The 20,354-nt window shown below is 38.9% G+C and overlaps 1 protein-coding gene across 1 annotated transcript in view; it reads right to left on the bottom strand.

Annotated features, from left to right (window-relative positions):
- Positions 1–20,354, bottom strand: part of thsd7ab (thrombospondin, type I, domain containing 7Ab) — a 192,998-nt gene that overhangs the window by 87,111 nt on the left and 85,533 nt on the right. Inside the window, exons 5-8 of the mRNA XM_063485184.1 lie at positions 16,480–16,548; positions 12,050–12,205; positions 8,171–8,374; positions 3,642–3,836 (exon numbers count right to left, since the gene is read on the bottom strand). Of these exons, the coding sequence (XP_063341254.1) occupies positions 3,642–3,836; positions 8,171–8,374; positions 12,050–12,205; positions 16,480–16,548 (624 nt within the window). The remainder of the gene's footprint in view (positions 1–3,641; positions 3,837–8,170; positions 8,375–12,049; positions 12,206–16,479; positions 16,549–20,354) is intronic.

Genomic DNA, 20,354 nt, shown 5'->3' with positions numbered 1-20,354 from the left:
CTGAGCTCACCAGTGCGTTCCTTCTTTTTGGGAATGTTCTAAACAGTTGTTTTGGCCACGCCTGATGTTTTTGCAATCTCTCTGATGGGTTTGTTTTGTTTTTTTCAGCCTAATGATGGCTTGCTTCACTGGTAGTGACAGCTCTTTGGATCTCATCCTGGCAGTTGACAGCAACAGGTTCAAAAAGCAAACAGCACACTTGAAATGAACTCTGGACCTTTTATTTGTTCATTGTAATTGGGGTAATGAGGAAATAACACACACCTGGCCATGGAACAGCTGAGAAGCCAATTGTCCCATTACTTTTGGTCCCTTAAGAAGTGGGCGGCACATATACAAACTGTCATAATTCCTATACTGTTCACCTGATTTGGATGTAAATACCCTCAAATAAAAGCTGGCAGTCTGCAGTTAAAGCACATCTTGTTCGTTTCATTTGGAATCCATTGTGGTTGTGTATAGAGCCAAAAATGTTAGAATTGTGTCGATGTCCCAATATTTATGGACCTGACTGTATATACATATATAAAACCAGCCTCTAATGCCTTGTGACAACCTAATAATCAAAAATCTTTTTCTTGCACCTTGGAGGTGAGAATTGGTGAATAAAAAGCTAGAAGAGAAACTGTAAATGAGCCAGTTTCAAGTCTCAAGAAAGGTGCAAGAATTTGTTTCCCCCGAGGCTAAACGCTGAGGCTTATGTTGGTTGATTTATATGCATCTGCCTTATTTCAGGCATTGCACTTATGGCTCAAAATATCACTGCACTATCTTTTTTTTTGCTTGCTTTTCCACCCAATTTTCATTAAAACTGAATAATGCATAATATAGATGTATCTGGCATTGTGTTTTTATTGACAGCATCATCTGTTCTCTTCTCTTGCTGCCTTTGGGTATCAGGGGTTTACTTTAAAGAGGGAGCCTAAACTTTTTATTTTGATTTTACTTTTTCCAAAAAGCCTCCAAAGATATCCCTGGAAATTTCTAATGTTTGAATGAGACATGTATGACTTTTATGTAGATGACCAGAAATGAATAATAGACCTTAAAAACATCCGTTTAGTTATGAGCAACATCTTACAAAACGTGCTTTGGTGAAAGCTACAAGGCTGAAAAGTTACCATGTTTGCTGGCATGTCATGGAAAAATAGTGATTTTTTTTAAACTTGTTTTTAAATTACTACATATCTTGGGTTGCCAATGTTAAAAACAACCATTATTTACCAAAAAATACTTGCAGGTCCTACCCTGTTGAATGTTAATGTTATAAATGCTGTTTTAGTCTGGCTTTATCAGGGCTTATTCAGGATTTAGGTTTTAACCTTTGGCAATTTGTTATGTCTACAAGAGGAGTTTAAATGTTTGTGTATACTACTGCAAGACATAGGTCCAGCTTTAATGCACTACTTTAGTGTTTAATACCTTTAACTATTGCCATCGCTATGGCCCCTCTTTGCCCATGTCCCTTTCCTTTCTCTTGTAAGGCAGCAGTCAGTCAGTTGTTGGGTCGATGGGCTGAGAGAGCCATCTCTGTTTCAGAGTAATTGCAGACACTTAGGGCTTTCAGGAAAGATTGAGGGGCATTGCAGCACTGCGAGTTCTTCACACCTGTATTTCTCTGCCGGAGTTGAAAGAAAGCCAGCTCCTAAATGAGTGGCGGTGTACACACAGTCGGGTCTGAATCACAGACTGCCAACTCTGACAAATCCCAGCCTAATAGCCACTGAGCATGACTTCCTTTCTGCTGACTGCGCCATGCCACCTTAGCTGACTAACAATGGGGCAGTGCTAGACTCGACACTGGCCTGACATGGTATCGCAAATGAGCCTCAGCTGTGGCTGAACAGTGACCTAGAAAATGTTGTTTTGCTGGACAATGGGGGAAATGTGAGGCAGTTTAAAGGAAACATATCTCACATGATGCAGTGACAAATAACGGTGCATATACAGTTTGGTCCATAAATTGCTAGACAAAGACAAAGTTTTGGCTCTGCACACCAACACAGCGGTTTATAAATCAAGTAATATGTGATTTAAGTGCAGACTTTTAGCTTTAATTCAAGGGATTTAGCAAAAATATTGCTGTTAATTGTTTACAGAATCACCACATATGTACAATCAGACTATGTAGAACAATGTCTGTAATCCCTGTAATACTTATAACATGTGATTTAATCACATATTGATTAATTTAAAATCCAGTGTTGTGGTGTAGAGAGGCAAAACCATGTCTTTTCCCAAAGATTTATGTACCTAACTGAATGTGGGACATGTCGTTACTGGGTATTTATTAGACAGGTAGAGTCAAATGTTGTTTCTTCATCATTTTTTGCATATTTTCTGACACTTTTCCATCAGTTATTTAAATGCACTCATGTTTGCAAGACAAACTATAATTTGGAGAAACTACCACTTAGCATGCACCTTGAATGTGATTCAACTGATGACTATAAAACAGTAAGAGCCACTTGGGCTTTCCACAGTCCCACCATAATCACCACAGAATTAAATGTAAGCAGTTATGCTAAATAGGTCATTAATTAAGCTTATTAAAATTAGCACAGAATTCTATGCAAACATTGGTGGATGCATATTATTAGAGCCCTGTGTCCTAAGGTTTGAGCAGTTCTTTAGTTCCAACCATTTTTTTCTCAATATTTCATTAATATGTAACACATGGGTTAAAAAAAATCTGCTAAGGAGTAAATTCTAATCAGATAATCTGCTCTGGGGGGGAAACTTGCGATGGAGAGAAAGCTTCCAGATTTCTGGTATCGTTGTGTGTTCATAAAACTGTGTCACAGTACAGTAGCGGTTTAAAGCTAATCTAAACTACAACTCTACAACTACAGTTTATCCAGTCTGCCTAAAGTCAAATATTTACCATAAAGTTCTGGAAACTTCGGCACCTGTGAAAGACCTTTGATAAATACAGACGTCAGAAATGTTAATGTGGCAGGTGAGGTATGCACTAGATGAGCTAATACTACAGCAGAACAACTGAAAACCGCTAACAGAGTTCAGCCATTTCACACATGGCTAACAAGGCTTGACTGAATTACAACTGGCTGAATAAATTCAAAATCAATTATAAGCTACCCTAAAGCTGTTATGGTAATGTATACATTTTTTAAAGCTCAAAACAAACTAACAATTTTAATTTTTCTGCATGTAGACACATAGCTAGAGGGATACAAGAGCTACCATCAAAATGTGTTTTCAAATGTTACCCTCCATCACAGTGATCCACGCCACAACCATTGCAGTGACTGTGAGGAAAACACACACCCAGATAAAACATTCAGAGACGTGACAAAAAGGACGGCAAACAAACACGGCGGACGCTCTTAGAAATTTAAAACCAGAGAGAGAATAAACATATGCAGAGAAATGATCTTAGAAAGAGATAAAAAAGTGAGTGTCAGGCGAGGAGACAGACCAACAGAAATAATCACCAGGACAGATAAGCAGACTGTTTGAGATAAGGACAAATGCACATGCAGAGAACTGTGAAATCCAGACATTTGAAGAGTGACAGCAAAGGACGACTTGAAAGGCTGTGACTAAGCCAATATTCAGGCCTCATCTCCATATATCTCCATATACCATGGACAGTCGACTGTTGGCGGGTCCAGACTCACCTTCCCCAGCGTTGTAGGCCAGAATAGAGCGGGTCCTCATCTGCTTGCCCTCAATGGTCTTGCTTGAGCATGTCTGAGAGCAAGTGGACCAGGACGTCCAGTCACTGAGCACACAGTCTCTTGAGCAAGGCACCTCACAGGGCACAGGTTCTGGAGTTGGGTTAGACGTGCAGAGATTTCTATCCACCTTCTCTCCTGAAGCAAAACAGAACACACAACAGGGTCAAAAGCCCATAAATGGCCGCTTGTCATGAGGCTGGGGTGATCACTTGGTTACCCCAAAAAATAGGATAATAGTGTTTTAATCTGCTTATGATAATCACTGATCATAAAATTACGCAACTCTGCTCATAAAGTTATAGAGTTATACTTGGCTGATCTTTCCTTCAAGGCTTTTTGCTTGTGCACATCTGGACCACTTTCAGCATTACAGGTCAATTCAGAGTATATGCACTTCTGCAGTGGTTATCTATCTATCTATACACACAGGCTGAGTCACCTTGATTGCACCTAGTAAGGGTATTCTGTAATAAAACAACACTAGAGTCATTTTCACTCTAATGGGAATCACAAGACATTTCTATTTGCCAGATCTGATCTATGATTTGATCTATTTGATCATACAGAAACCAGTTGAACAAGTGCTTTAAATAAATTCCAGGTGTTATTGGCAATTACAAAACTGATTAAAGTTTAAATAGAGAAATATAAACCAGATAAAGACCTGAAACATTTTACTTTGTCAGAAAAATTTTTTTGATTGTATTTTTGAGGATGTGTTCAGTTTGTGGCAAACATAAGTAATTTTCTGATTTTGCTCTAAAAGTTGGCTTGTCATTGACAACATTCATTGCAAGAATTTCATTGTTACCCGCTACATTTCAGCACAGAGGCGGAGGGAAGAGCTGAGAAAGTGAACAGCTGTGTGTCTTAATTGATGGCACAATGTCAAGCACACGGCCCACTTTAAATTTTTGAGTCACGCTTGTTCTCTTAAGTGGCAGCATAAACTTGGTTATGTTTAATTGTTTATGTGTATACAAAAGGTAATGCGAAGACAAGAAAAGACAAAAGATTTTAAACAGGAAAAGCCCCGGAGAGCAGATTGAATCAAATGCTGTACATAAGTAGCTTAAAATTTCACAGTTACTGTACTTTACACATACATTCAAGTCTTATTCATGATCTATTTTGCTGTATGTCTATTCATACATACAGTAGATTCTACTGAGCCCAAAATAAGATATGCTTATTAAACACAATGTATTATTAACAATCACATTTTTGGTTTCAAAAATTTGTGGCTTGGCATATAAGGTCTGCCTTTTTTGGGGCCCAATGTCAGCCTTCAGAGGGAGAGCTGTGTAAAATTTTACTTTTGTTTTACCTTATAATAATCTGTGCTCTCTTGCAATCTAACCTATGCAAAAAGACAACTTTGTATTGTAAAACTATGTTAAGTATTAGACTGCGCTGGTTGTGGACACACTCTGTACTACTGCAGTTAGAAAGATAAATAGAGGAGCTCTCCCAGCTCTCTCACTGAATGCTGCTGAGGTTGATTGAGACAGGCAGTAGCTGAGATTATGATTGCAGCCATGCGGTGACATAGCTATCACTGTGGTTGCAGCCACAGCTTTGCTTTGGGTGTTATGATTATGGTTATGAAACATTAGTTTATAATGGTTGGGCGTGCACAAATTATTAATATGACTGTGCTGCTTGAGAACTGAAATTAAACTTTTTTTTCTAAACTCCTGTGAACTAATGGCAATAAATCTGTCATATCTGATAAAAAGCACACAGGTTGCAACAGTTAAAGAGGGACTATTATTCCTTTCACTGTTTCATCTAATGAATAAAATATTACCAATGTGGATTCTTAAATTAAACTTAGCCAAAGGTCAAATAATAAATGGACGCATCTGCAACTACTGTGATCGACTTGTTCAAGGCCAATGTTTATACTCAGTTTTTGAATTTATCAGTGAGAGAAGCATCACATCATCTCATCGACTCATTATCGGGAATAATAGTCACAGTATCAATATAAAAACTTACAAATGCCAACAAATTCCTGTAGGGAGATTGTTGAAGCTTTCAACATGGATGATGAAAAATGTATAAAAAAAAAGAAAAAAAAGTTGAGCAATAAATATAGTTGACTTGAGTGGGGATATAGGAGGGGAAAAGGTTTTATTGTGGCTGGTATTGCATAGCATAAAGTTACACTGCAGTAGTCTAAACCACCAAACAGACCGCATATAACAGATGGGCAAAGCCACAAAGCTTGAAGCTACAATCTTAGCACTTCGGTAACCTGTATAAATGGAGCCAGAAGTGATCATGTTCGTACAAGAGGGTGAAGTTAGAAGCAAATTCTAGTAAGCTTGATTCTGTAGTGTACGGGTGCAATCCACAAGTCCAAGAATTTCCCTCACCAAAAATTTAAAGTATTTAAAAACAATGGCAAAATAATTTAAATGCTGTGTAACATGAGAGTCATCGGGGTGTATGCTGTTCAAACCTTCTGTTAACAAGGGGCTGCTTATCAGAAGACAGATGACCCAAAGAGAGGGAGGGGCAAATGTGCTAAAATGGTTGTTATAGCAATTCTTATAATAATGACACTAATAGTAACAACAACATTTTAAATGTAGATGTGTCACATCAGCATGTCTTCTTTCTGCAGAGAATTTCCCTAATGTGGCAGTGGATTATAACTACACTAATGTTCCTTATACTGACATGACAGATGATTATGACTCTTTTAAATTGATTAGCTGTAAAATATTCATACTGATGCACTCTTGACTGTGGCTCGTCTCCAAACAAAGTGGCACTGAACATGGAAACTGCAAATTCACATGGGATTCCCACATTTTTACACAACTATTCATGGTTTATTGATGAGCTGCTGGTATCACGCTTAAGTGGATTAAAATAACCCACACATTTGTCTGGTTTGCTTCATGTGTTGCCATGAACCAGGCGGAGAATATTTTCCTCTTTCAGCAGCGCACACACACAAGCAAATGTAAACCTTTCAATGAGTGAATTGAAAATTCAAGCAAAAGAGAGGCTTCACAAGTCAGACTGGGCCTGACTCTGCATTAAGATGTCACTTTGACAGATACGCAGTGAACCAATCATGACTGAACTAAGAAGGCATGAAAATAAGAAGTGACAAGGGACCCCAGCAGTTTTCAGACTCGCACAGAGGAAACATGAATGAACAGAACACCCACTATGAGAGGAACACCTCCATGCTCAGTATGCAGAGAAGAAACAGCTCCCTGTCTAAGTGGGCAGGCAGTCAGCATGGGGAATATCAATAGCCAGTTTCAATAACATTTGTATCGACCTTCGCCTGTTGTCTGGGGCCTGGCTGTGTGGCCTTTTCTTTTATGGCTGGGACACACTTCGAGAAAAAATACAGCCAGCATTGCAGTGAAAAATCTCTGAGGCGAAAAGCAGAGCAAAAATCCAAACAGAACAAATCAATTTTCATCAGATGAGGGAGTGAATGTGAGTGGGGATCAATCAACCAAAGTCATAGTGCAAAAGAACAGCGCAGAGTTTCTGCTGTACTCCAGCCATACAGGGGAGAGTTTCCAGCAGCCCAGCTTCACTGAGCACCTGCAGCTGATGCATGAAGTGTGATTTGTGGGAGATGTTAGAAGGACAAATCAACTTCTCTAGTGTGGAAAACATGAACAAAGTCACTGCACTGCATCATAAATTCAAGATTTACTGAGTAGATTTGCAACTGAATGAGATTCCCAGAACAACATCACAGTATAACTTTACATGCTGACTAAATAAACGTGCCATGTCATTTGATGCACAGCTCACAGCAGCTCAAAAAAACCCCCAACTCAATAGTGTGTTGTGACTTATTTTGTCATACATATGTCTGATAGCTGAAGGCAAGAGGAACTCAACAAAGTATCTCTGCTCGGTCACCCTTAATATTAAAGATTTACAGTAATAAAGAGAAGCAGTAAAAATCAGGAGTAGCAAAGGGCACGAGATACTCTAAGACTCAGGGCTCGAGGATTGATTTGATTTAAAGCGAGTAAGGTTTAATTGTGCGTGCAGAGAGGAAACTGTAATGAGAGACACGGCAGGAGAGAGGTAGCAACGCTGAACCGAGGAAGCGTTAAAGTAGAAGAGCTTTAACAGGGAGGGGGGAAGGGGAGCCAAGGGAGAGCATTCCTCACAAAGTTGATGAATGGCAACTGGGAGTCATGTTGTGGAAATCTCCTCACGTACAGCGCTGTGCTGCAAGAGTTGCAGGGTCGGTGGACAGGTGACCTTGAAAATATAGGATTTTTCATGCAAGGTCAGACCAGCAATTTCTTTTTATTGCAAATCGAGGTGGGTCGAAAACGTAGCAAAATGCAAGGATGCGCAGGGAGCAAGCCAACAAACACTGTCTGTAAGCAAGAGTATGGTTAGTTTTTAACAAATGACTCGGCTCATTTTGAAAATGTGGGGCACATTAGGATTAAACATTCCTCGCTCACCGTTGCTGTTGACACATTGGACCTGCACAATCTGGGTGCCGGAGCCACACTGCTTCCCATCATCAGGAATACACGGATTCAGACTGATCAGCTGCCAGTCGTAACAAGCGGGCTCGTCACATGGCACCGCCTCCACAAGGTGTGGACAGTTTCCAGGACCTCCCGTTGGCTCGTTTGTAATCTGTCGTTTCCTCAGTTTGAAACCTGCAGTGCAAAGACAGTTATCACAACTGACAAACTTTTGTGTGTATAGCACGCTTTAGTTTACATAAGGGGAAAATAGTCCTCATCTTACTCCACTACATGTTAAAAGTTCAATTTTATTGCATTGTATTTATTTATATCACGTGATAATTTTTTTAATCATACACATTGTAAATTTAAAAAAAAAATTGTCTAGTTTCATCTGTCACGGGTGCGTTTGGTAGCAGTTGGTTAGCACATGCAATACATGTATATAATTTCCCCTCTAGAGGTTTTCTCTATCTTTTTTTAAACTACACTATAAATAATATCACAACCACTCAGATTTATCTTTAAATCCTTACATAAATAAGCCTCCTTTTAGGTTGGAGACAAATGAATTAAATAGGCTCCACGTGGACCAGCTACACCCCTAAAACAATCGTATATACAGCAAGTATTTCTCTGTAGACCAACTACTTCTCTGTTTAAACTGGACCTTTCATGTTTTTCCTTACTTTCTGTCATATAAAAACTGTTACAGTGATGGATATTCTAACAAAACATGGTGAACAGTTGAATAAATTACATTTGTGCATATGCAAGTAATCCCTGTGAGCCAAAAGGTCAGGTTTCAGAGTTCTTTGAGCACTCAGTCTTCTTCCTACATCAGTGAGACAAGATATTACTGGTCATGGTCATCTCTGACTCCCAGCTCCAACCAAATAGTGTTAAAACCTTCTGTTCACTGGAGTCTGAGAGTGTGCACCAAGTTCCAGTATAACATAAGTAAGCATCTTTTTGAACCATTAATCCACTTAAAAATAAATAAAGCTACTTGAAAATAAATGCAAAAATAAAATGATTTATACTATTAATTAATTTAATATTATTAATGTAGGATTTTACAAATAGTGAGATCTTACTTTACATTTTACTTTACTAAAGTCTGAGCACTTAAATGTTTGTTTGATGGTTCGTTTCTTGATATGGCTCATTAATAAGAAACCTTCATGATTTCACTTCATTGCTTAAGTTTATAGTTATGTGCAATATTTGCATAAACATTGTTATTCACTCACACTATGAACAAAGACTGCCATATTCTGATGCAACAAAGGGACATTTTAGACTGAAAATGTAATTAGGCTGCTGTAGTTTCCTTAGAAATTGTATGCTTCTTACCTATTTTTAACAAGATGACCTGCTACTACTGGAGACAATCAGTCATTAAAAATTCAGCGATATTCTCTGAAGCTATGTGGTAAGGTGAAAGCCAATATAAGAATATTTTTTAATGTAAAACGATATAAAGACTGTGTTGGGTCTGTGTTTCCACATGCCCCGCTAGTTTAGAGACTTATTCCTCATGAAGAACACAAGACAAAACAGAACATCTTCAACCGTTTTTTTACTCGCTAACGAGGGAAGCTCGGTCAGAACCAGGCAGTAGAGCTTAATGCTCATCACCTGACTCTAGCCCAAATCCTTCCAAGAGTAGCTGTCCTCGTAGCCTTTTTATTGACATGACAGTTACAGTACACATCACAGCACAAGCACCTCCCCTCATAAAACCCCTCTTGGTTACAAAGACAAGGCACTGTGTGTGTGTGTGTGTGTGTAAGCATGTGCAAGAACTTGTGTGTGTGTGTATGTGAGAATGTGTGTGTCTAATGGGGGTGCGTTTGTGTGACCTCCTGATCACAACTGTTTCTAACAACATCCTTGGTCATAAAGGGGGTAATCTCCCCCACACCCAATATATGGTTCAGTTCCTGTATTGGTTCACCACACACAACACAGTGAAACCATAAAAAGGGCAGGAAGCTTACCAAACATCAAACAAACCTTCACAAGGGATGTGCTTGTGATAAAACACTACAGCCTCCCCCCAGAACCTCGAGAGGCTGGGGAGGGGGACAAAGGAATGTCTTGATCACAGAGTTTGAAACAATGTAGAGGTGGTAAGCATAAAAATGACAACATTTAACAATTCACTTTAACAGACTGCATATTCATTAAGCACATTCAGGCTCAATCATATTATTCTACAGCATTCTAATTATAACGGCCTCATACAAAAAGATAACAAACATGATGGATGGTGTACAAGCAGCATTTAATACACAGCAGCCACTTTTTTCATTGTTTTTGAACTATAATTATTAGAAACAATAACAAGGAATAATTTAAGAGGTACTTGTATTTTCAGCACAAAATAGTGAATCGGGTAAGAATTTATCTCGGTGCCAGGAGCACAAGAGGGTGACAGATGACTGACAAATTATTTTCGGCTTGTTTATCTCCTATAATGAAGACTACATGGAGGCGAGAAGGGGGAGTATTTAGGAAAAAACACTGAACAGCTGGTCTTAGATAGTGTCTGTAATTATTTTAAACCAGTGTAACACAACAGCTTTGATAAAGCATAATAATGCTTAAAACGTGACACACTGAGTATAGTACTTAGAGCAGACAGAGACAGTTCAGTTGATGATGGCAGCTCATATTAGCTGAAGGCTCAGCTGATACCCTATTTGAGGCCTCAGTCACGCAGGCTTAGAGACCGCTCGGAGACTCCCTGGCAACTGTTGGTCACCAGGGAAAAATGTGACTGGCGAATCTGCAACCTGCTTTGAAACCCACCTCCATCCCGACTCCTGACTAAATTAACTGACTGGAGGCATTACCTTGCCCTCCAATAACACTGTGAGGAGTCATTTTTGACCAGGATATGTACTTCTATGCACATATTAAACAAATATGTAGGACTGCTTTCTTCCATTTGCGCAATATTTCTAAAATTGGAAACAACCTGTCTTGGAGTGACACTGAAAAATGACTTCATGTGTTTATTACTTCTAGACTGGACTACTGTAATTCATTATTATCAGGGTGTTCTAAAAACTCCCTGAAAAACCTTCAGTTGATTCAAAATGCTGCAGCAAGAGTCCTGACAGGGACTAGAACAAGAAAAAAAGAGAAAAAAATCCTGCTCCTCACATACAAAGTCTTGAACAATTAGGCCCCACCTTATCTTAATGACCTTATAGTACCATATCACCCCATTAGTGCACTTCGTTCTCGAACTGTGGGCTTACTTCTTGTTCCTAGAGTATTTAAAAGTAGAATGTTTTCAGGCTCCTCTTCTGTGGAACCAGCTTCCAGTATGGAATCGAGAGACAGCAACTATCTCTATTTTTGTCCTTTTTGATAAAGCACATAGTTAAGGTTGGATCGGATGATCCTAAGTCCTCACTCAGTTACGCTGAAATGGGTCTAGGCTGCAGGGTGATTGAAAAAGGAACTTTTTCCATCCCACTATCAAAGCGCTTGCTCATAGATGCTCATATAATTGTTGGGGTTTTTCTCTGTTTTCCTTGTATTAATGTTGGGTCTTTACCTTACAATATAAGGCATTGAGGCAACTGTTGTTTTGATTTGGCACTCTATAAATAAAACTGAATGGAACTGAATTGAATGTCATAGTGCCGATCTGTTCTGTGCACGCCATGGAGTCTTGCTGCTACTCCCCCAGCTTATGCATTGCATGTATGCAGTTCCACAAATGTAGAACAATTGAGAGGTGCAAAACAGAGCCACAGTGCCAAACGTAATAGAGTGCGGTTAGAAATAGCAATCACCTTTTGACTATAATAGTTTGGACTGAATTACATATTTCAACCATTCAGGTACCTTTCTTTCCAGCCTGATCATCACAGTTTTCAAAGGTGCAGGGCCCCCAGGCACCCCATGGTGATACCTCACAGTCGATGGGACAGGGGATTTGGCACAGCTGGGATCTGTTGGGGATTGGACCTTCGCACAGCTTGTTTTCCACTGGGCGGGAGGCTGTGCAGATAAACAAAAGGGAAACACACAATAAGCAGCAGATAAAATGAGCCTAATTCTGAGGAATTTTTCTTCTTTACCAGCATTGGAATGAGCAGGAACAAGGGACGCAAAAATGCTTATTTGCTTTTATTCCTGGCATAAAATCCCTGCAGAGGGTAGATGAGAGCCACAGTGAAAAAACAAAACATGCCTGTGAAGTAGACACTATTATCCCTTTGTTTTGTTTATCGTCTCCCTGTTAGCATGTCAGAATGATAAATTAGCAATGATTATCTCGTACAACGCCTTGCTAGCAGCATAAAACATTGTGGAGCCCTGCCCACGGACTCTCAACGGAGACATAGGAAGAGGAGGCAACAATACAACACTAAAGGTGTAAGAGAACAAGGACAATATCTTGGCTCATGTTTATTCCATGAGGTGTAATTTGGCATCTACTTCTCCTAGTCATGCCATGTTGGATTCTAAAAAAGCTCTTTCCACGAAACCACTGGTAAATGCATGCCAGTCTGAACTCTGGGGGGAAGGAAAGAGGAGATGCTATCACCGTGCAAGGAACAGCTCTGTGACAACTGTGCAGAATACATTTCTACACATCTGCATCATGATAAATAAATCTGATGTGTGGAGTTCCTGAAGATACAAAGTTAATGCATTTATTCATGCACAAAATCGTGCAAGTGTCATTTCAAAGTGGATGTTTCTGCTTTCAGAGACATTTTCCTTTTTTTCCCCTTCACCCTTTTGAGCCTTGTGAGACTAGAGGCTGACAGGAAATGAACAAAGAGACTAGGAGAAAGGGGACTTTTGATACAAGCCTGACCACACGCAGTATTTAAGGTTTTGCAGCATGATTGCATATTTTCCATTTGTATTGATTACACAGTTTTAACAGAAAGTAATACATTTAATCTGATGCAAAAAGGCAATGGAGAGGTTTCTTTTCCAGGAAAGTAAAACCGACTGCTGACTGTATTTGCCAAACAATGACACCATCAGCATTTAGATTGGTTGCCTTTAAGGTCTGCTTTTACTTTACAATTCCAGCTCCCTCAGAAAATAAAAGCAAACTGGCAAAACTGGGAAAAAAAATCACTTTTTTTGCCTGTGGACAAACCGGAGTAACTGCATTACGTGAAGGAGAACAGAGAAGATGGTGCGAAAAATGGATCCCTTTTTTCTGTGTCCATAGAAACTATTGCAATTGACCTCAGTCGGAACAGGGGTGTCAACAGCCCTCACACTGTGTTGGGAGAATTGACTGATGCTTACGTGGTGCCAAACAAGCTGAAGAGGCACTTGGGAACCCAAAGTCCCTTCTCTGAGAGAAAATTTAAAAGAGTGTTGCATATAAGTTGAGGCAACAACACCATTCACTGGACTGTGGAAAATAAAAAAAGATGCTTGCAGGTGGCATGACAGCTGCAAATGTGCTGTCAACAGAGCTTTCATCTGACTGCACAACCAAAAGAATAGTTCATTCCTGACATGTCAGATGGCAAAGCATACAGGTGATGTTACACCTATGTTTGAAAGACAGATATTCATTACACTGATATCTACTTTGTTTATGGAATAACTATGTAATCAAAACAGAAAATAGAGATCAAAGGTGATCCCACTAAAGCCCTGACTCACATTGCAGTTAACCTATCTTAGCATAAAGCCTGAAAGTAGAGGTAAACAAACTGCTTGGCTCCGTAACAGAACATTTTAAGTTTGCTAATTAACACGTTACACCTTGTTGACTGATTGATTGTTGGTTTGCTGAACCAATCAAGTGTTAAAATGGCAATTTGTCTTGATGACATGAGACATAAGCTTTGGAGGTAATGGAGAGAAGCAAGCTAGCTGTTTCTCCCTGTCTCCAACCAGCTGCTGCCTGTAGTTTCATATTTACCAGACAGATATGAGATTGTCCTTCATCTTTTCATGTAACTTTTAAAGAAAGAAAATAAGTGTGTTGCCTACAATTTTAAATCATCCCTTTAAAGCATGAAGCCAGCAGCACACCAGCTTCATGCTTCCAGGTTTTCCTGATTAGAAGGAGTCTGGCTCACTGAGCAGACAAGTCCAACCCTCTGCCTGAAGCTCCCCACATTGACGGACACTTCTGAACCTCTCTTCCTGCAGCTACACTCAGAAAACCTGCAAAGCTGAGCCTGTAAATCAGATTTCATTCTGTGCAGAATTCTGACTTCAACATTTTTTGAGCTATATAGCTTTAATAATGATAACTATAAACCACTGATTCCCAGGAATAATGACAAGTACTGTAGAAGTTACTTCTTCACTACTTGGAAAGATTAACTATTACAGTTAATTTTGTTTAATTTAATAATTGAAACGTGGCCTATACAGGGGGAGATATGTGAATAGTAGCTAAAGGTATTGAATGAATGTTTAAAATAGTGAGCCGACCATTATGAATGGTTGAAACATAATTATGAAAATATGAGCTAAAAGTTGACCAGGTCCGATTTAACATTTCCTACTTCAAATTGAAAATGAGCAATTAAATGTTTTGAGGAGAACTGTGGGGATACAACAGACGAAACTACAAAAACCCTGTTTAACTACATGTTGTTATACACAATACAATATCATAAATATAAATGATTATACATGAACTTAAATTAACTGTAACAGTGTGGGCGGACTGTGTCTGGTTTTAATGTGAAGCTGTAGGAGAATAAATTGGCACCATCTGTTGTAATAGGAAGTACAGCTATAGTAGATTTTGCCCCTATAAGAAAATCCGCTCTCTGTGAAAACTGATTCTTGGTTAAAAACAAGATGATGAAAAACACATATCAGAAGCTTTTTCTCTACAAAGTCTGAGTATGGATTGATCTCTACTTTTGAAATATTGTAATTAATACTGGAGTGTGTTTTTTAAAAGAAGATATTTAACGATTCATACAAAAAAAATAAAAACTCTTCACATGTTCAACCTGAAGCACTTTATTTCCTGTATCCCAACTGTTCCTACAAGACATCTAAAGCTTAAAGTCTCTCATAGGCAGGAGAGCCGAATCATAAATCCCTCAGAACTGTACAGGGAAAGGCAAGAGGGCCTTTTGAAATGCAAAATGTCTAATTCCTCTTACAAATACACTGAAAGTCAAATACTGAGTTTGCTGAGCCACTGTTAATCCACATCTTATTGGAGAACTACACTCTCTTCAATCTTTTAACATCAATCCATTTGTGAATACTAAATTGAGGGCTGACAGTGTATCAGCCTCTCTCTAAAAGGGAGAAAATATCCTGGAGAATATCCTGACTCTCTGTTAGTCCATTTTATGGTGTACTCTCCAATGAGTTCATTTCTCTATTGTGCAAAAATGACAACGGTAGAAAAAAATCCCTCTTGCAAGTGTGGCTTACTGTCTGCAGCGGTGGAAAACGTCTTGCTATCCGTATTCCGTTTGTGGTGGAACAAAGTTTGTCTTATAGTTCCTTCAAAGCTTTAATTCTTCTATCCAGTAGAAAACAGAACTTTGGTGTAAAACTAGTCATCCTTTGTTTTACTTGAAAACAACACTAAGAACTGGCTAGAGAGCAAAAGTTTGGGATTGTAACTGCACAACTGGCTTTGTGTACACTGAACGTAATTATGATTATCTAAATTATCTAAAGCATTACAGCAGCTGGGACAAACTCTAAGGTGTCATTACTGTAAAAAGAACAAGGAAGAAGAAAAGCGGAAAAGGAAACAGAAAAAAGAAGAGACAGAGTAGGAATAAAAACCAAAGGAAACAACAAAAAAGGCAAATAAAGGAGGTGAGGAGTGAAAGTAGATGAGGGTAGGATGATGGGAAAGGAAACAAGTGCAAAAAGAGAAGAAACAAAAAGAGAGCAGGAACCAGAGATGACAAAAACATAGGCCAAAGAAGAAAAGTAAAGACAAAGCAGAGGGTGGAGAAGTGTGAAGAAAAATAAAGAGGAAGAGAAGAGTAAAGAGGAGAGGAAAGAAGAAAATGAAGATTGAAGAAAGAAGACAAGAAGAGTTGGTGCAATGAGAAGGGAGAGGAATGGAGGAGAAGTTACAAACTAACCAAGAGGTTAGGACAGGAAATGCAAGAGGAAAAGCAAAGGAAACATGGCAAAAGGAAATGGAAATGAAAAAAAGCAACCAAAAGGAAAGATGAAAAGGATGAAAGCAATTGGAGGAGGGGAGAAGACAGAAGGGAGGGAGGGGTGAGGCAGGCGGGGGAGGCATAAATCGGGGAGACGGGCTTTGTGACAGCATGACTAAAAACACCTACCTGTAATCTGGAAGGTGATGGAGAGAAGAGGGGGGACACTAGGCTTCTGCTGTTTTTGGGTCTGACCCGCTGCAATTACAAGGGAGATAGCGCTATTAGCTACACACACACAGGGGAGACAGAGGCACTATCAAAGAAACAGAGGGAGGGAAACGGCACAGCGGAGACAGGCAGAAACTAATGCAACAACAACAGCAGACCTGAGCCTCATAACCCAAACATGTTCAATTAAATGCAGATCAAATCTTTGGTTTGAGTGGAAAGCATAAAATAATTGCTGTGCATGGTTCATTTCTTCTGACAAGGCCAAATCAGAGGGAAAGCCACGTGGACCCTAGGAGCATGCCATTTTATCAGCTTAGATAAGAAAGTTGACACATGAAAAGAAATTACTTTTTTTCAAACTTAACGGCAGCAGACTAGGTAATGAAAGTGAAAATAAACATTAGCTGTGATTATGCACTGCGACTTTTTAGTCTGTCTGTGTATTTAAAGGAGCAGTTAAGCAATTGCTGAAATGCTCTTGGCTGTATTTGAAAACAGCAGCAGATCGATTTCACGAGCTACAGAGCTAATTGATGCCTGTTTGCTCACTGTAGACAGGAAAAAAAGTTAATTTAAGCTTAATTTACGAGCAAAAGTTCACAACAATAGTTCTTTCAAGGCACTTTATATTGAAAGGTAAAGATCCTACAACAGTCTAGAAAGAGCTTAGTGATCAAATCCCCTATATGCAGGCACTTAATGATCTTATATACATGCATGCTAAGGTATTTCAAGCTGACACATAAATATAAACAACACATTGTTTATTGTGTACAAAAAACAGAAATTAGTCCCTTTAGCACAAACTGAACAGCAGTTATGCGTTTGAGAAACTCAGCCAGATGCAGTCACTCTGTCCAGCTTCCGAGAGTCTTGTCGTCACAGCAGGGTTGCCAGTTTCTGATGCTACACTGTCTGTATATAGACCAAACCCAAAACCTGTCGTTTGATATGATCGCCGCAGGTTGCTGACTGCATCTGCCAGCCCACGCTATAACTGAAAATGCTGCACAGAATTGCTCTGTGAATGCATAAAATGGTGTTTGTCTAGAAATATTTTCAGCAGCTTTCCTTTTCTCCTCTCTGCACTTTGTATGAGAAATTGCGTGGCAGAAGTCGTGTATATTCATCACTTTCTTGAGATTCAGATTGATCATTTCTGTCACTTATTTTGGCCTAAATACTTGTTCAGTAAAAAGAAGAATAAATCAATTTAACATGAAAGTCTCTCTAAATTTACAAAATTCTGTTTTTACATTCTTATATTCTGAATAAAAAAAAGTCTCAGAAACTTAAAAGATATTTGTGTACTGCAGCACAATTCTGGAAAAATGTCTTTTTGGCACAGATTCAACGAGGTGCTGGAAACATTCTCAGAGATTTTAATCCATTTTGACATGATGGCATTGTGCAGTTGCTATAGATTTGTTATGCAGCCAACAAATCTACAGTCAAACTCCCATTCCACAACATCCCAAAGGTGCTCTATCAGACTGAGATCAGGTTCCTGTAAAGCACATTTGAGTACAATTAGCCTTTACATTTAAGAAACCAGTTTGAGATGACTTGAGTTTTGTGACATGATGTGTTATCCTGGTGGAAGCAGCCATCACAAAATAGACACACTGTGGTCATAAAAGGATGAACAAGGTCAGCAACAATACCCAGGTAGTCTTGACTGTTTAAAAGATGCTCAGTTGATACTAAGGGGCCCAAAGTGTGCCAGATCCTGACCTTTCTTGTTCTTCGTTGACAGGTGTGGCATCCAGTTTGGTTTTCTGCTGCTTCAAGGTTCAATGTGTTGTGCATTTAGAGATGTTTAGGTTGCTTTGGAAGACCTCATTTGTAATGATTGTTAGTGTTACTGTGACCTTTTTTGAATTCTTCCCTGGCCTCTGACATCAACAAGGCATTTTCTTCCACACAGCTGTGGCTCCGTGGATATTTTCTCTTTTTTGGACTATTGTCTTTAAACTCTAAAGATGGCTATAGGGGGAAATCCCAGTAGATCAGCTGTGTCTGAAATACTCGGACCAGGCCATCTGGCGCCAACAACAATGCCATATTCAGAGTCACTTAAATATTACATTTGCTTTACTGTCCATTTGAGTGGCTGATTAGAGTGATTGAGTGCAAGTACATGTATATAATGTATTTATATTTACAGTAAATGATTTAAACAGCTTATAGTAGAAACACTGTAATGTTTAAGATTTATACACCTTAGAATTATAATTGTATTCTCAGTGTAAAAAACTTCTACTGTAGATTACTGTAGGCACACTGTAAAATAACAGTCTTTTCATCATACCCTTGTAAAGACAGTGAGAAGCATAGTCTTTCAAGGAAAAACTGCTTTTATATCTTCTGCCAATCTAATCACCTGTTGCGATTTTATTACCACCTTCAAAATATCTCCATATGCTTCAGCATACCAACACCCAGAGTTACTCATGCTCAGCTGATATTACTTACTTCTGACCCCAGATACTGATCTGGGGTCAGATCGATGCTTCTCCCCCATAAAGATTACTGTTAAGATTTAGGAGGTAGTAAGCTCATTTCAGATCCTGGCTTGAGGGCATCTTCTGCCCTTTAGTACAGTGATATTTATGCATGAGACGGGGGAGAAAGAGAGCTCTGGTTGTAGCAAACATCGCTGAGCCGCTGTCTGCCTCTCTGTCTCAGTGGTGTGCTGTGAGATTACCCCCCAAAAGAGGGAGAAGAAATCCTGCACCAAGAAGATAAGAACTTTGTACATGTTTGTCTGTGTTCACACTTTCTCACATACAAGTCACGTACTACTCTCTCGCAGCACTCTCAACATGCTTGTGTAGCTTAATCTTTAACAGAGTTTATGAACACCTCAAATGTATCATCGTGCACCTCACAGCCTCTCAATAGACCTAACAGAACTTCATCTGGAAGGTTATACATTATTTCTGTGATTACAGATTATATTTTGAACAGTTTCTGTCGATGGATTTAATCTTGGCTACCTGACTCATTATTCTTTAATTACAGCTGACACACAGAGAGCCAAAGGACCACCGATCAATTCGACCACTGAAAAATAAAAAGTGCTAAAGCATCTGTGCTGCTATCTCTTCCTTTACAAGTAATTTCCCTTTACTTAATTTAGCATTGCCTAAAATAAATTTGACTAATATTGGAACCAGAATGAAATATTGCAAAGCATACATCAGTGTTAGCACAATCTATCACTGACAAATGAAACAGAACAATGATGTGGTTCAGAATCGTTTTTTAAAGCTTTCCAGCTGCAGGTCTGAAAACAGGAATGTGCTCATAAATTATTCTGAAATTTCAACATAACAGTTTTTCTTTGAGTTTTTAATACAGCTTATTTCATTTATTATTGTATATTCCAACCAGATGGATAAAAATGGACTGACTATATATATCTAACTTTAGTTGGCTTGCTAACCTAGCTCACAACATTGTCTATTGGGCTAGTAACAACATGCTAATGATACAGTTCTCCAATAAAAAACTAGGTCTATTTAAAAATAGTATTTGTGGTACAACCTCTTTTAGTTTATTGGGGTATAAATCTAATAGAAAATGTATAAATCACTCCTACTCACTTCCTCAGGAACTTAGTGAATCAAATGTTTTAGGCTAGCATCTGGGTGGTACTTAGTAGGGGTATACTCACAGGGCTGTGCAGTCCTGTGATACTACCAAAATACTACCACAATTAAAAGCGGTCAGTACTAGCACCTGAAAAACAGTGCCTAGACTTGGTTGTTTCATCCCATTTATTTAATCATAATCTTTCCATTTTTCTTTTCATCACTGCTTCTCTT

Source organism: Pelmatolapia mariae, linkage group LG10_11 (genome assembly GCF_036321145.2).
Source record: "Pelmatolapia mariae isolate MD_Pm_ZW linkage group LG10_11, Pm_UMD_F_2, whole genome shotgun sequence".
NCBI lineage: Eukaryota > Metazoa > Chordata > Actinopteri > Cichliformes > Cichlidae > Pelmatolapia > Pelmatolapia mariae.
This window is presented reverse-complemented; position numbering and strand designations above follow the sequence as displayed.